Here is a 15,431-nt window from a genome sequence, read left to right on the forward strand (position 1 = left end):
CAGGAGTGCCTGGCGTTCTCTGGTCCATGGGGTCACGAAGAGTCGGACACGACTAAACGACTAAACAACAACCAATAAAGAGGAAATCTAGATTCCTGACTTGGTGTCTCCTTGTCCAGTTGTTGAATCCACGTAAGTAATATATAACACTACATAACACCAACGGCCTGACATCATACAAGGCAGCTTCCCGTATTCTTATGCAAAACCAAAGCTCTGCTAGATCAGGCCACAGGTCCAACTGGTTCACCCATCCTGCTGCCCACAGTGGCAAGCAAGGCTTGAAGGCAACATTCCTCTGCTATTGTTGCTCCCCAACCAACACCTTTCCACATGGCAAGCTGCCTCTGCTCCTGAATACATCATGGTGACTAGGAGTCATTAATATCAGGAGTGACACCGTGCAAGCTGGAGTTATTTATTAGCAAGAAACTGATGTGCACAGACTGGGTGGAGTGTCCGGCCTCATGAGCACAGCAGCTCCTCCCTTATTTGCCATACGTCAGGAAAATTCCTGCTGTGCTGGTTTTTGGGTGTAAAAATGGCGTCGAGGGGAGGTTTTGCCAAACTGGCAAAAAGTCAAGGAAAACCTGGGTGTACAGCAACGTGATGGAAAAAGCAGTTCAAAAAGCTTAAAATCACTACTTTGCGGTTAGGTTTCCTCAAAAAAAGCAATAGGAGACTGTGCCTGTGTGAAGCTAACTTCCCAGCCCTTTTCATGACTCTTCTGGTTCTGGGAGACCAGGTGGGAGGAGAGCATGTCGCAGCGGGGGGGGGGGGGGGGGTAGGGCTCTTCACCAGGACTCTTCACCAGCCGGGCCTATCTCTGCCTCTTGGCCTCCCTCCTCTCCTGCTCAAGCTTGTGCCTCTGATTGTGGACTTCTCTGTCACAGACTCTCCCAGCTCATTAAGTCTTTGACTGGATGTTCATGAGTTCAAGTCTTATGGGTGGGGCTGTTATTGTTTGGTTGGTTGGTTGGTGTTGCGGTGTGTGTGTGTGTGCTGTTCTTAGTTTTATTATGTGTTTTCTGTTTTTATCTTGTATTTTTACGTTGCAAACTGCCCTGAAATCTACATATGAAGGGCGGTATACATTTTTAATAATGAAGAACATGTTTATCTCCACTTTCTCCAGGCATAATTTTGTACAACTCACAGTCATGTCTTGTCTCACCTTTTCTCTAAATGAAACATCCACCTATTCTCTAAATTTTAAATCCTCCAAGATTGCAACTTTTCCTCACAGGGAAATTGTTGCATGCCCTTGATCATTTTGGGTTCCCTTTTCTTAACACCAAGATCAAGTATTAGAAGAAAAACCCCCCCTCTGTCCACTTTATCCACACTGTGCCTAATTTTAGGGATCTTTATCACATCCTCCTTTAGTCACGTTTTTCTAAGCTTTATCCCTCCAATTGTCCTGCAACTATTATTGATTTTGTACATTTGTCTCTTGGCTTTCTTCCGTGAGGGCTTTCAGAATTTCTTCTATCCTGGCACTGACAAAAACCCAGGCCTGTTCAGTTTCTGCAAGGCTGCTGCTTCCGGCACCTTGAGAATAGTGGAAGGAATCTCACATTCAAGGGTGAGCCAATGTGAGGACTAGGGAGCTGTAGTCCAACAACACTGGCCTCACCCCTGACCTTGGCAATGCTGTCTGAGGCTGATGGCACCTGTGGTCCCTGTTGCCTACCCCCTCTGACTCCAATCATGCTTACTCCCGCATCTTACCCCAAAAACATTTCCATATTGCAGCCCAAGCCTATTATGTCCTTACTCTGGAGTATGGCCTGCTAACCTCTTCTCATTCTCACAGGGCAGAGGAACAGCAACCCAAACAGCCAACCTATCCAAGGACAATTGGCAAGCTTCTAGAAGTCAAAGGTTAGGATGCAGAGATACTAGTTTCCTGGGTTAAATCATTTGCAACTGGAAAACAAATCCACGAGGCACAGCATTCTGGACTCCACCAGAGCAAACCAACTGCACAGGTTGAAAGTGGTGAGAAGTGAGAGTTGGGTATGTTCAGCTTGGAAAAGAGGAGACCGAGAAGAAATGCGAGAGCCATCTTCAAATATCAGGAGGGGTCGCACATGGAAGAGGGTGCAAGCTTGCTTTCTGCTGTTCTGGAGCGCAAGACTGGATCCAATGGATTCAAGTTACAAAAAAGATTATTCTGACTAAACACCAGGAAGAACTTTCTGACAATAAGAGCTGTTGGATAGTGGCTGTGGACTCTCCTTCCTTGGAGGTTTTTAAGCAGAGGTTGGATGTCCATCTGTCATGGATGCTTAAGTTGAGAACCCTGCATTGCAGGGGGCTGGACTAGATGACCCTCGGGTCTCTTCCAACTCTAAGATTCTAAGTGATGGGCACGGCAAAATACTTCTTACAGTCACCTCCTCCTCCCACCTATCTGGGAATGGCAGAAGCAGGAAGCAAAGCAGGTGTGTGTGGAAAATTCAGGGCTAAAGAACTGCACCTTCTCAAACTTAACCACGCAATTCATTTGATTATCTACAGGCCAGGATCTTGTCAAGGCAGGCATGCTGAACAACTGGTAGAGGCACAAAAACCTCAAAACACTCAATGTGCACTTCTGGAACATGCAATAAAGATGAGAATCTCTCTACGAAATCTGCATTAGATCAGAGCATGGGGAGGCAACCTAAAGCCCGGGGGCTGGATCCGGCCCCATCGCCTTCTAAATCCGACCCGCAGAGGGTCCAGGAATCAGCGTGTTTTGGCATGAGTAGAATGTGTCCTTTTATTTAAAATGCATCTCTGGGTTATTTGTGGGGCATAGGAATGTGTTCTCCCCCCCCCAAAAAAAAAAAAATAGTCCGGCCCCCACAAGGTCTGAGGCACAGTGGACTGGCCCCCTGCTGAAAAAGTTTGCTGACCCCTGGATCAGAGGATCAAGCTAGGGAGGCTCCAAGCAAACTGGACTTCCTCCATCACCAAGCTCCCCCCCCCCTTAAAACCTGAGCTTCCTAGGGGCAGAGTGTGCTACTTCAGCAGCAAGGGAGCCCTTTCTTGAGGACCTCTTGGCCAGATAGTGCAGAACAGCCTCCCTTTCCCCTTTGTGCTGTGTGTGTGGGTGTGTTTAGCTTATAAGCACCAGAGCAGGGACTGTTTTGTTTTGCTCGAACGCAAGTCACTCCTGGGGCCTTTTTTGACTGGAGACCTGGGTACCAGAGTTGTAAAGGTATAATAAAAATAATAATAAACACCAGCATGATGAGACCAGCTTCAACTAAAACGGTATGTGTTTGTGTCATAGGAACCAACTCAGAAGAGCTGAGGTCCCTTTGAACCCCCCCCCTGTAAAATATTTGAGGGGGTTGTTCCCCATGTTGATGGGGGCATTGCCATTCAAATGGTGTGGGGGGGGTAGGGGCGGTGCTTACCTACCACCCCCATATTTTATTCAAGTTGGCACCCCTGGCGTGTGTAAATATGTGCATGCGTGTGAGGGGGGGAGGGAGGGAGAGATCAAGCTACATATAAAATTGTGGGGTACCAAATCTAATAATACACACAAAAACAACACCAGCATGTTGAGACCAGCCTCAACAAAAACCATGTATACAGTGGTACTTCTGGTTAAGAACTTAATTTGTTCTGGAGGTCCGTTCTTAACCTGAAACTGTTCTTAACCTGAGGTACCACTTTAGCTAAAGGGGCCTCCTGCTGCCGCTGCGCCACCACCACACGATTTCTGTTCTCATCCTGAAGCAAAGTTCTTAATCCGAGGTAATATTTCTGGGTTAGCAGAGTCTGTAACCTGAAGCGTATGTAACCTGAAGCGTCTGTAACCCGAGGTACCACTGTATATGTACGTGTATAGGGGCGTGTGTGTGTGTGTGTGTGTGTGTGATGATGAAGCTATATATAAAATTGTCAACTCTGTATCCAGGGTCCAGAAACTCCCCTGGTACTTCCCCCCCTCCCCCCCCCATTGCCGATGCCCATACCATGCCCAGGGAATCTCACCGTACTCAATTCCTCCCGACAGGAAAAGGAGGCCAATGGTGAGGTTGGTCCATTTCTTCTTCCGCTGCACATCCATAGACACCTGGCGTTGGGTTCTCCCCGGGGACAGAGGCGCCCGTCGAAGGAGCGTGGGGCCGAGGTCTCCTCCTTCCCTCCGGAGAGCTCAAAGGGCAGCTGGAGGCGGCGGCGGCGGTGCCATCTTCCTCCTCCTAACCCTCACCATTCTCCCTGCCTCAGCAGCAGCAGCAGCAGCAGCGTTCCTCTCCAGCCCTTTTTACGCACACGCCCATCCAGCGCCCCTTCGGCGCTCTCCCTCTCGCAGCCCGCAACCTGCGCGTCGCTGCAGCTGTTTTGCCCGACCAAGGCAGCTGCAGCCGGGAGAAAGTTTATTGAATGGTCGGCGAGCGGGCGGGACGAGCGCGCGCAGCAGCCAATGGAGAGCGCATCCTCGTCCCCCAGCCTACCCGGCTTCCCCCCCCCCCTCCTCCTGCTGCTAACCTGGCATCGGGAAGGAAAGGGGCCGGGCGGCCAATGGGAGCGCGCCTCCTCATAGACACATGCAAAGCATCCCTAAGTCACCTGGCCGAGAGCTCTCTCCATTCGCGCAGGAGGCAGGTTGGGCGCCTCGCTGTATATTTCCTTAGGCTTGTCCGCCAGATTTTGCGCACCCGCGTCTTGGGAACGTAGCCTTGCACTGAGTGGCGCATCTGGCACAGGGTTGCCTTCTGGCCAGAGACTCTGCAGGATTGCAAGGCAGGGATCGAGTCCCATCCTTTAGATGCCGCCCTCGGTATTGGAACCTGGTGCCTGCGCTCTGCCGCTCAGCTACGACCCTTCCGAAGTGGGATTTTGCTTCCAAACAAGGAGTAAAAAGCAGGGCTGTCAATGGATGCGGAAGCCGAACAGGCTTTCTTTTTTCTGCTGGGCGTGCAATTCCGGGAAGGGCTTCACCAGCTGAATTTCTGCATTTTGCTGTAACGCTAAAACGCACAGGAAACCCACCCAGAACAGCAGTCTGGTAGCTCCTCTGAACAGCTCATAGAATCATAGAGTTGTTAGGGATCCCCAGCGTCATCTAGTCCAACCCCCTGCAATGCAGAAATCTCAGCTAAAGCATCCATGACAGATGGCCATCCATGACGTGAAGGAGTAAAAGGTTGTACTTGGCGGTTTTTCTTCCCATAGTTTAGAGGTCCCTAAGGAAGTCATGGGACGCAGTCATGGGACGCAGTCATGGGACGCAGGTGGCGCTGTGGGTTAAAGCCTCAGCGCCTAGGACTTGCCGATCGAAAGGTCAGCGGTTCGAATCCCTGCGGCGGGGTGCGCTCCCGCTGCTCGGTCCCAGCGCCTGCCAACCTAGCAGTTCGAAAGCACCTCTGGGTGCAAGTAGATAAATAGGGACCACTTACCAGCGGGAAGGTAAACGGCGTTTCCGTGTGCGGCTCTGGCTCGCCAGAGCAGCGATGTCACGCTGGCCACGTGACCCGGAAGTGTCTCCGGACAGTGCTGGCCCCTGGCCTCTTGAGTGAGATGGGCGCACAACCCCAGAGTCTGTCAAGACTGGCCCGTATGGGCAGGGGTACCTTTACCTTTACCTTTAAGGAAGTCAGACTATCCTCCACCAGGGCCAGGGCCTTTTCAGTGATGGCTCCGACCTGGTGGAATGCTCTGTCCCACGAGACTAGGGCCTTTCAGGATTTTACCTCCTTCCGTCGGGCCTGTAAGACAGAACTATTCTGCCTGGCCTTTAATTTGAATTCAGCCTGATCTTTTATTTCCCTTCTGTTCCTTTCCCTTCCCCTTTTATGAAGATCACCCACTCTGAGACCCCACAGCTAATTCTCCCCTGGCCTCCTCACTGGCCCAAGTAGGACCAATTCAGCTAGCTAGCCCTGGGGATTATCTAATTGATTTTTTGATTTTTATTGTTATTCATGTTTTTATACTGTATTTTATGCTGCTTTTATAATTGTTTTAAAGTGTTTTAAATTTGTTGTTAGCCTCCCTGAGCCCGGTTTTTGAACCGGGGAGGGCAGGGTATAAATAAAATTATTATTATTATTATTATTATTATTATTATGACATTTAAGCTGCAGCATCGAGGTGGAAGAAATTCAACAGGTGATGCTTCTGCCCGCATGCAGATTCAGTGATGGGTAAAGCTTCACCAGTTGGGTTTGTGGTAGCACTACACAAGCCAAGAGCCCAGCAGTCCTACCTGAAATAATTCAGCAGCTTTATTTACTGGCTTGGCTGTGCAAATATACAAGCGATACTTGGATGTGTTTGGAAGAAAAGGTCTCCCCAAGGGTGTTGCTCTGATGAAGAAAAACCAGGGCCAGCTCAGTAACTTTTGCTGCCTGAGGCATGATGGCACCCTCCACCAAGGTGCATACAGAAACCAACTGGACTGGCAGCTGAATCATACTCTAGCTCTGGTGAAAGGACAATTTCTTGCAGTGCACTTGAGGGCAGCAGGTTGGCACAGGGGGTACAAAGCAGGCCACGTGGCTCTCACTGCTCTGTTCCCTCCCCACTCCTCAGTATCTGCCACCTGAGGCAGCTGCCTCACTTGCCTCATCATAGGGCCAGCCCTGAGAAAGAATACCAGCCGCACATTGCAGCTTGCTAAGGGCAATTGCTGCCTGGAAGCAAGACCAGGAAGCTCATCAGGTCCCCTGGTGAGCTACTATAGATTTGTAAACTTCTTTAGGAGCCTCCCCCCCCCCCCCCCGCTGAAGTGTGGGGTACATATTATTATTACTCTTAATTGTAAAAAATGACCAACTACAAAGAAGTTGCCACTCTGAGTAGTGGCATTTCTGTCTGTTATGATGCTAATAAAATAGGTGGATAAAATCTTGGAAGCCAGAACTGGTCCAATCCTGTGCAGATGGAATGGGAAAAGTTGCAGCAACACAAGAGAGGAAGAAACCACTCAACTCCCACAATACCATTGGCTCGATAACTGAAATTATTTAAAAGAGCAGCTGCCAATGCACTCCAGGCAATGTAAAGGAAATACTTTAATTAATAGGCAGTTAATAATTCTCAAACACTCGTATGCATCGTTGAATATTCAATGGCAGCATTTAAAACACTATATATATATCGTAAACCGCCCTCTAATCCTCAGACAAAGGGCGGCGTGGAAATTTAATAAATAAAATAAAATAACCACACGGTGCACCGTAATAATTAAATTTATGTAAGTTAAAGGTTTTTTTAAAAAAAGTAAACGCAGGATGAAAAATAAAATACATAAATGAGATAGAATGCATTTAAAACAGGGTGATATACATACACGGATAAATATACGTATACTCTACACACACAAATATATACTGTATTTATTACTCCTTCCCTTTATTGCAGATTTAAAGGTCGGGATCTTTTTTGACCTCTTTCGGGCTTCAAAGCAGACTTGTGCGCGTGCGCAGCTGAGGGACGCCCCCCCCTTCCCGCCATTCTCGCCCTCTTTCTCCTTCCAGTCTCTGCCGCCCTTTCCCCGCCACCCCGCCCCTCTGCCCTCTTCCAGCATGTCCGCCTGAGCCTCAGGCTGCTGACGTCATCGCCAGGCGCCCGCGCCGGAAGCGAAGGGAGGAGAGCGGCGCTCCATGCGCACCGCGAGCGCGCGCGTGGCTATAGCAGGTCGGGAGCCCCCAGCTCCGGCCGCTCCTCCCGCGTTGCCATGGCCGGCATCCTCTTCGAGGACATCTTCGACGTGAAGGACATCGACCCCGAGGGCAAGAAGTTCGACAGGGGTGAGAGGCAGGCGCTCGTTTTCCAACCTCGGGGGCCACGGTGGTACTTTTCCTGCGGAGGGTGGGATGGATGACCTTTGGAGGTACCCCTTTCATTCTTCCCGTGGTCCTATCCTTCCCCGTTTCTGTCTGCCCACCTTGCTGCTGGACACGGAACCTCATCCTTGCTTCCCTACCCGCCTGCATGTAGGCTGGTCGATTTATACTGAGTTATTTTTATGATCGTATAGTTAAAGCTATGGTTTTCCCAGTAGTGATGTATGGAAGTGAGAGCTGGACCATAAAGAAGGCTGATCGCCAAAGAATTGATGCTTTTGAATTATGGTGCTGGAGGAGACTCTTGAGAGTCCCATGGACTGCAAGAAGATCAAACCTCTCCATTTTTAAGAAAATCAGCCCTGAGTGGTCACTGGAAGGACAGATCCTGAAGCTGAGGCTCCAGTACTTTGGCCACCTCATGAGAAGAGAAGACTCCCTGGAGAAGACCCTGATGTTGGGAAAGATGGAGGGCACAAGGAGAAGGGGGCGACAGAGGACGAGATGGTTGGATAGTGTTTTCGAGGTTACCAGCATGAGTCTGACCAAGCTGCGGGGGGCAGTGGAGGACAGGAGTGCCTGGCGTTCTCTGGTCCATGGGGTCACGAAGAGTCGGACACGACTAAACGACTAAACAACATTTTTATGATGTTAGCCGCCCTGAGCCCGGGGAGGGCGGAGTACAAATAAAATATTATTATTATTATTTACAGTAAGCCCACAGCGTAAGCAATGTGTGTGTGATGGATCGCACCCAAAGCCAAAGGCATTTATAGCCGAAACCCAATGGGTGCAATGGCGGGTAGGATTGCCCCCCTCCTTTAAATTTTTTTTTGCCTTGGGTACAGCTGAACACACACAAGTTAAATATACCTAAGTTGCAGGCTTCCTGCATTTATATGTGCAGTGTACCCTTTCTTTTTCCCCTCCAAGGCTCTTGAGGTGGAGTGTACTAGGTTTATTTCTCTCCCTTCCCCTCACCCCCAGTTCCCCCCTCCCCTTTTAGCCTTGCAAACTTCCCTGTGAGGCGAGTTTGGTGGGTTGTGATAGCAGCTCTGAGCTTTATGGTTGACGGGGAATTCAAATCTGAATTACCCCCCCCCCCAGCATTCTATTTATTTTTGTATTTAATTATTTCTATTGAATGGGCACAGAAGCCCCTCTTCGCCTTAGGGTAAAACTTCTCTTCAGGCGTTTTTGGAATTGCTTTTTAAAAACTGTTTTAACTGTTTGCAAATCTCTCTGAGACATAGAAAAGGTGCTTTGTAGATACGTCATATATTAAATACAATCTCAAATCAGTTTGGAAATAAAAGCCATTTCGTATGTGTATATAAACAATTTAAAATCCAGTGCAGCTACATACTAGTCCAACACTCTTTAACAGTTAGAGTCAAGTCACTAATTTTATCTCTGCCTTAATTAATTAATTAATTAATTAATTAATTAAATAAACAAAGTCTTCCGGTGTGCTGTAGTGCAAGGGTACGTCTATAGTGGTGATTATTGCTTCTATTAGTAGTAATAGTGCTATTTCTACTATTACTAATACAATGCCTAAGTTTACTAAGTCTACAGGTGCAGTAGGGCTTGAATTTATGAAGCAAAAGTGATGGGGAAGGATCTCCTAACAGTTCAGATGCTAATAACCATGGCAACAAGAGAGAATGCGGCCCTGGTGTTGTGGTGAGAGCTTCTGATTACAAATTGAGAGACCCAGGTTCAAATCACCGCTTGTCTCACTTTGGTGACCCTCCATTTCAAAATCCCTTCAGATCTTGGCTTAAAAACCTTACCGCTTTAGCAGTGGCGTAGCGTGGGGGGTGCAGGGGGGGCCGGCCGCACCAGGCGCAACATCTGGGGGTTAGGGTTAGGGGGCGCAAATCCACTGGTTAGGGGGCGCAAATCCACGGGTTAGGGGGTGCAAATTACTTGCCTTGCCCCGGGTGCTGACAACCCACGCTACGCCACTGCGCTTTAGGTCCCTTTGTCTTTGATCTGTGAGCCAAGGTTTCAACAGATATTCTGTATTTAAATGCGCAACTCTTCACCCTTCTCCCTGGCTTCACAAAAGTGAGTCTGGAGTGACTTGGCATTCCAGCAGAAGTGGAGGTGGGGTCTGCCTTCTATGCCTCTATCCCCTAATAACTTGACACCCAGATTTGTCTCCCTCCAGTCTCCCGCCTGCATTGTGAGAGTGAGTCTTTCAAGATGGATTTGATCCTGGATGTGAACATACAGATCTACCCTGTCGATCTTGGTAAGTGAGTGCAGTCAGGGGGCTTGCCTGACAGTGTTTCTTTGACCCAGAGCTAGTTAAAACTTTTTTAGCACATGGATCATTTTTCCTGCACACCCACCCATCCCAACATTACATGCCAGCAGTGGATGTGTCCATAGCAAAAGCAGGCATGGCCATCCCATAATCACAAACACTCATCACACTTACGCATTCACATTGCACACTTGCCACATGCAAAGATTTCCCCCTCGCCCATTGTTTGAATGCACCCATATCTCTTGAAACACATGACATTTTTTCCTGGAAATTCAGCTGCCAAATCTGTGATGTATGAAGCTAGACCAGGCATGTCCAAAGTCCGTTTGGGGGGCCTAATCTGGCCTGCTGGTTGGTTTAATCCGGCCCCTGTGGCAGTTTATTTCCTAGGGTAAAATCCTTTTAAAAAACTCAACAACTTCAGTCCTGAAAAAAGGTCAGCAATTTGGTTGGCCCTCATGGCCCTTCACTTCATCAAATCTGGCCCTCTTTGAAAAAGTTTTGACACCACTGAGCTAGACAAATGCATTGCGACATGAATCTCACAAACATTAGCAGTAGTGAAAAGACTCCTCGCTGTCTTATTTTTGTTTTCCTGTGCATTTCAGGTGACAAATTCCGCCTTGTGATCGCCAGCACCTTGTATGAAGACGGGACCTTGGATGATGGAGAATATAACCCAACTGATGACAGGCCATCCAGGTAATGGGGGGGGGGCAGAGGATGGCAAACAGAGGACTAGCCAAGGAGAGTCCTGTGGTTGGGTGCCCTTCCTTTCAGCCTTCTGCAAGGTCGAAAACTAGCTTCTTTTTGTAGTGCCTCCAAAACCTACACTAGATGGTATCTGTCTGGCTTGAGAGACAATGAAGTGTGCCTCCCAGGGTGAAGTCAAACCGCTGTGTCTGTCAGCATCGCCCTTGAGCCAGTGTCACCAACTGGACTCATGCACTTCAACCCCGACTGGGCTAGGCGAGCTGGGTAGCACTTCCAGAGACCACCTTTTACACAGGAACAGGTCAAAGTGCTGTGGACTCACAGCTTAGAGTTGTGAGCACTGGATTCACTTCCACAATACAGTCGTCGCACAGCAGAGTATAGCAGAGTCTGGCAGTGTATACACGACTCGGAGAGCAGCTCTGTAGAATATCTTCTTTTATTCTATAACTACAACTATAATACAAAACTATATACAGAGCTAAATAGGCCTAAGCATAAATGAATGCTACACTGAGTGTCTGCAGCTGCTCTTAGCAGCAACCTTATCTCTACACACGATCTCTAACACTCAGTCTCTCTCTCTCTCTGACACACTAACTGACTGACTGACTTGGTGCTGGAGCTGAATAAGTAGAAAGCAAAACACTGCTCCTCCTCTCTGGAGAATCAGCAGACTCGTCAGGAGATTCTTGGATATGGGAGGGGTGAAATCTCCTCATCATTTTTGTGTCAGCAGCACAAAAGTGACTTCTCCAGGGCGCAAGCATGGGCAGTGTAGAGACCCAAAGTGTGTCCTTATTTGAAGTGAAAACACAATGGTTCTATGCCTAATCCAAGGGACGGGGATCTGAAGCCCAGGGGCTAAATGTGGCCAGCCAGGTCTCTCTGTCTGATTCTTGGAGCTCTCTCCTGGCTGCACCCTTCTCTGGCTCTGCTTTGCACCACAGGTATTTTTGCCTCAGTGGAATGTCTCTTTGAACTCTGATGATGCCCTTTGCCCGTCTGGATGCAGGATTGAGAGACAGAGAGAAAGATTTGCATGCCTTGCTCCACCCACTTCTTCCTCTGGCCCCTCATAGGTTGCACAGGATGAAGTGCAAGCCCTTGAGCTGAATTAGGTTCCCCACCCCTATTTCATCCTCTGCAGTTTGCTCCTCATGCACAGGGTATCTGTCTGTCTGCTTGGCACTCCCTAAGCCATGCCTCTCATGAGCTCCCTCTTCAGTTCTTCCTGCTTATCTTAAGTCCTCCTGGGCTGAGCCAGAGAGGAAAGAGCTATAAAAGGGGTGCTGTCTGCTGCAGACTTGCTGCACAATATTTTGTTTGCCTTTGTTACCCTGTATGTATTTTGTATTTATTTCCTGCCTTTCCTCCAAGGAATTCTATTGGGGGGGGGGGGTTTCTCTGTTCTCTGCACACTGATCCTCGCAACAACCCAGTGAGGTGGGTGGGGCAGAGAAAGAGAGACTCTACCAAGGGCACCTATGTTGGAAGGCAGATTTGAAACCAGGTTTCCTTAGATTTAGTCCAGCACTCTAGCCGCTATACCGTACAGCCCAAGGATGGGATATCTGCGGTCCCACACTTGTGTTTGGCCTATGATGCCTACCATCCCTGGCCATTGACTATGCTGGTTGAGGCTGATGGGAGTTGGGGTCCAACAAAACTTGGGAGGGTCAGAGTTTGCCCATCTCTGATATGACATGCGGGACATCTGGTGAAGGCATCTGAACTTATTGTTCCCCAGGCTGCAAGTGGATTTAGAAAGAGGAAATCCGCAGGCTCTGTGATCTGCACTGTTTAAAACTTGTGATGCAGGTGAAACAGATACACAGATCTTTTATGTGTATGTTGGTAGAACTTGAAGTGATGTGATGGCCACTGTTCTCTTCCACTGTTCCTTTTGGCTCCAGGGCAGACCAGTTTGAGTATGTGATGTATGGGAAGGTGTACAGGATTGAGGGAGACGAGACATCCACAGAGGCCGCCACACGCCTGTAAGTTTTCCCCCTCCTATTTGCAAAAAGGGCTAGTTGGAAACGAATAGGTACATAATAAACTTCTCACAAGCTCTCTGAGCGTGGAGTATAGCTCTTTGAGATGCTCGATATGAAAGGAGTTAAGTGACTGGATTGGGAGCGGTGGGGAGTGAAGACTTTCCCAGGCTATTGGATGCCTGTCCTTTAGAGCCGATGGAGCACCACCCCACCAGTAATATGCCCTCAGCCAGCCCCACTTTCCTAGCATCTAACTTACAGCCAGGCAGGCAGTGGTGTGTCCTGTCATTGCCTCTGGCGCCACCTGCTGCTGAGCTCCCTGCCTTCCACCCTACCAGACCCATTGAGCACCAGCCATGGAAAGTGAGGGCCGAGAAGGGCATCCAGCAGAACTGGGGGCAGGATGGGGACGCAGACATGCAGCCTCTTGTGGGAGTGAGGTCCATAGTTTAAGTGTTGCATGATACCGCTGGGGTTGTTTTAAGCCCCTGTGGCTGCCGTGGTCTCCCTTCCTGCTTCTCACACCTTTCTCTGGCCCACCCTTCCTCCTCTAGCTCTGCCTACGTGTCCTACGGTGGGCTGCTGATGAGACTCCAGGGAGATGCCAACAACCTGCATGGCTTTGAAGTAGACTCCAGGGTTTATCTCCTGATGAAGAAACTGGCCTTCTAACTGCCTTGGGAGTTGTTGTGGCAGCAGCTTGGACTCAGTGTGGGCATTTGCTGCCTCCCAAGCATATGGAGGGAATATTGCTGGCATGGGGGGGGTGTTAAAAGAAGCATCTCTCCCCAGCTCCTCCTCCTCCTCACATCCCCCCCAGCCAAGCCTCAAGGAAGATCATCTTTCTTCGGATTCCGCCAGGACTGCAGTGTGAAAATGTATCCCAAATGTCCCCTTGGTTGCAGCAGGCAGAGTGCCAGCCGACTGAGAACATCCCCTACAACAAAGATGTTGAAAGGGCTACAGATTTACTCTGTGCCTATGATAAACTCTCATTTTTATTACACAGGTGATTGTGGTAAGGAGACAGTTCTGTGAGAACCAGCGTTGCCATCATAAGCTGGGTTGGGGATGGCCGTCTTCGCTGGGGGCCTGGGGAAAAGGAGGGAGCCTCTGTTTGACCTCAGTTTCTTACCTTAATTAAACGTAGCTTTTATATTAATATATATATTTGGCTGTTGTATATACGCTAGAAAGTTCACTGCCCAAGCATTTGAGAATAACAAGCTTGCAAGACTGCAGTCTGAAATCCATATTCTGCAGATTGAATTTACTTATCTGTTTGCTTTTGGAGACCTTTTGATTTGTCATATATATATTCCTAATGTTCAGGATCTGGATTCTTCCTCACCACCCCCCACTCCAAATACTGCAATCCTGGCCAAGTTTCATCTCAAATAGCAAAGGAGACATGGCCTTCCTGGGCAGAAGGACAGAGAGCGAGGCAGATGAAGAGAAAGCTGGCCTGATAATGTCACACAGGAAAAGGGGGAATGACAAGATTCTGGACTAGGACCAGGATTCTGGCTTTTGTGGTGTAATAGGAGATTCCCTTGTGGGTTCGAGTACACCAAATTCATACTTTATTCAGCAGTGCACTACCAGACAGAGTTCAAAGAGTGCATGAAAGCTTTCCATTAGGACGCTCTATGTAGGCAAAATATATGTCATACTGGCTGTTTCACCCTCTAGCCAACCAGCCTCTGTTAACCGATTGCTCCAGTATCTCCCGTTCAGCCACAGTCCTTGGAAACACTGACTCAACCCTATTTTTTACTGTACGTGCAGAGCCCTCCTTGCACTTTACCTGGAGTTCTTTTCCACTTCAAGGGGATCCTTACGGCTGAATTTTTCAGTGGTTCTTAACCAGTTTTGTGCCCAGGCCATATGCTTGCACACATGACGCTGCCCTCCCTGATAATGAGCCCAACAAAAGCATTCATTCAAAGAAACCTCACTTTGGAAGAGGCCTTGGGTAAGCTTTCTGCAGCCTTGTGCCTCTCCGGCTGCTTTGGGCTACAGTTCCCATCAGATGGGAGTTGTAGTCCGAAACATCTGAGGAAGCCCAGCCTACTGTGCCAAAACAAGCGAACCATGGGCTGCGAGTGGCAGCGTGGTGTAGTGGTTAAGAGCGGTGGACTCGTAATCCGGTGAACCGGGTTCGCTTCCCCGCTCCTCCACCTGCAGCTGCTGGGTGACCTTGGGCTAGTCACACTTCTCTGAAGTCTCTCAGCCCCACTCACCTCACAGAGTGTTTGTTGTGGGGCAGGAAGGGAAAGGAGATTGTCAGCCGCTTTGAGACTCCTTCGGGTAGTGAGAAAGCGGGATATCAAGTCCAAACTCCTCCTCCTTCAAGCAACGTGTGTTTTGTAGTGCTCTGGGATTTTCCCATGATGCACCCACTGTGTGCAAGGAACAGTCACCTCTTCGTACCCTGTATTTTGCTCACCTATCCCCATGTGGCTGGTAAGATACAACGGAACACATTCTGGGGTGTTTTTTTTTTTTCTTTAAAAAAAGCATAAGTCTTTATTGTTCTAAGGTTTTGTGTAGAAAGCCGTTGTGCTCTTCCAGCACAGAGCCTCAGGAAGGGCTGGTTCTGGTCCAGTCTCAGAAAGCACCACACCCTGCCTCCCTCTGGGT

The 15,431-nt window shown here is 48.9% G+C and overlaps 2 protein-coding genes across 3 annotated transcripts in view; one reads left to right on the forward strand and one right to left on the reverse strand.

Annotated features, from left to right (window-relative positions):
- LOC307217055 (major facilitator superfamily domain-containing protein 8-like) overlaps window positions 1–4,407 on the reverse strand; it is a 45,829-nt gene extending 41,422 nt beyond the window's left edge. For both annotated transcript variants that reach the window (XR_013839381.1, XM_079978071.1), the window contains exon 1: window positions 3,997–4,407. Coding sequence is in view for 1 of the 2 variants with exons in the window: in XM_079978071.1 (XP_079834197.1) it covers window positions 3,997–4,072 (76 nt within the window). In the remaining variant the exon portion in view is untranslated. The remainder of the gene's footprint in view (window positions 1–3,996) is intronic.
- Window positions 4,408–7,581: 3,174 nt separating this feature from the next.
- On the forward strand, window positions 7,582–13,954 carry POLR2H (RNA polymerase II, I and III subunit H). The gene is made up of 5 exons (XM_079978343.1): window positions 7,582–7,760; window positions 9,973–10,056; window positions 10,683–10,776; window positions 12,705–12,788; window positions 13,343–13,954. The coding sequence occupies exons 1-5, from the start codon at window positions 7,688–7,690 to the stop codon at window positions 13,458–13,460; spliced, it is 453 nt and encodes a 150-aa protein (XP_079834469.1). The 5' UTR covers window positions 7,582–7,687; the 3' UTR covers window positions 13,461–13,954.
- Window positions 13,955–15,431: the final 1,477 nt, after the last annotated feature.

This window comes from Podarcis cretensis, assembly GCF_951804945.1.
Source record: "Podarcis cretensis genome assembly, chromosome: 5".
Lineage (NCBI taxonomy): Eukaryota > Metazoa > Chordata > Lepidosauria > Squamata > Lacertidae > Podarcis > Podarcis cretensis.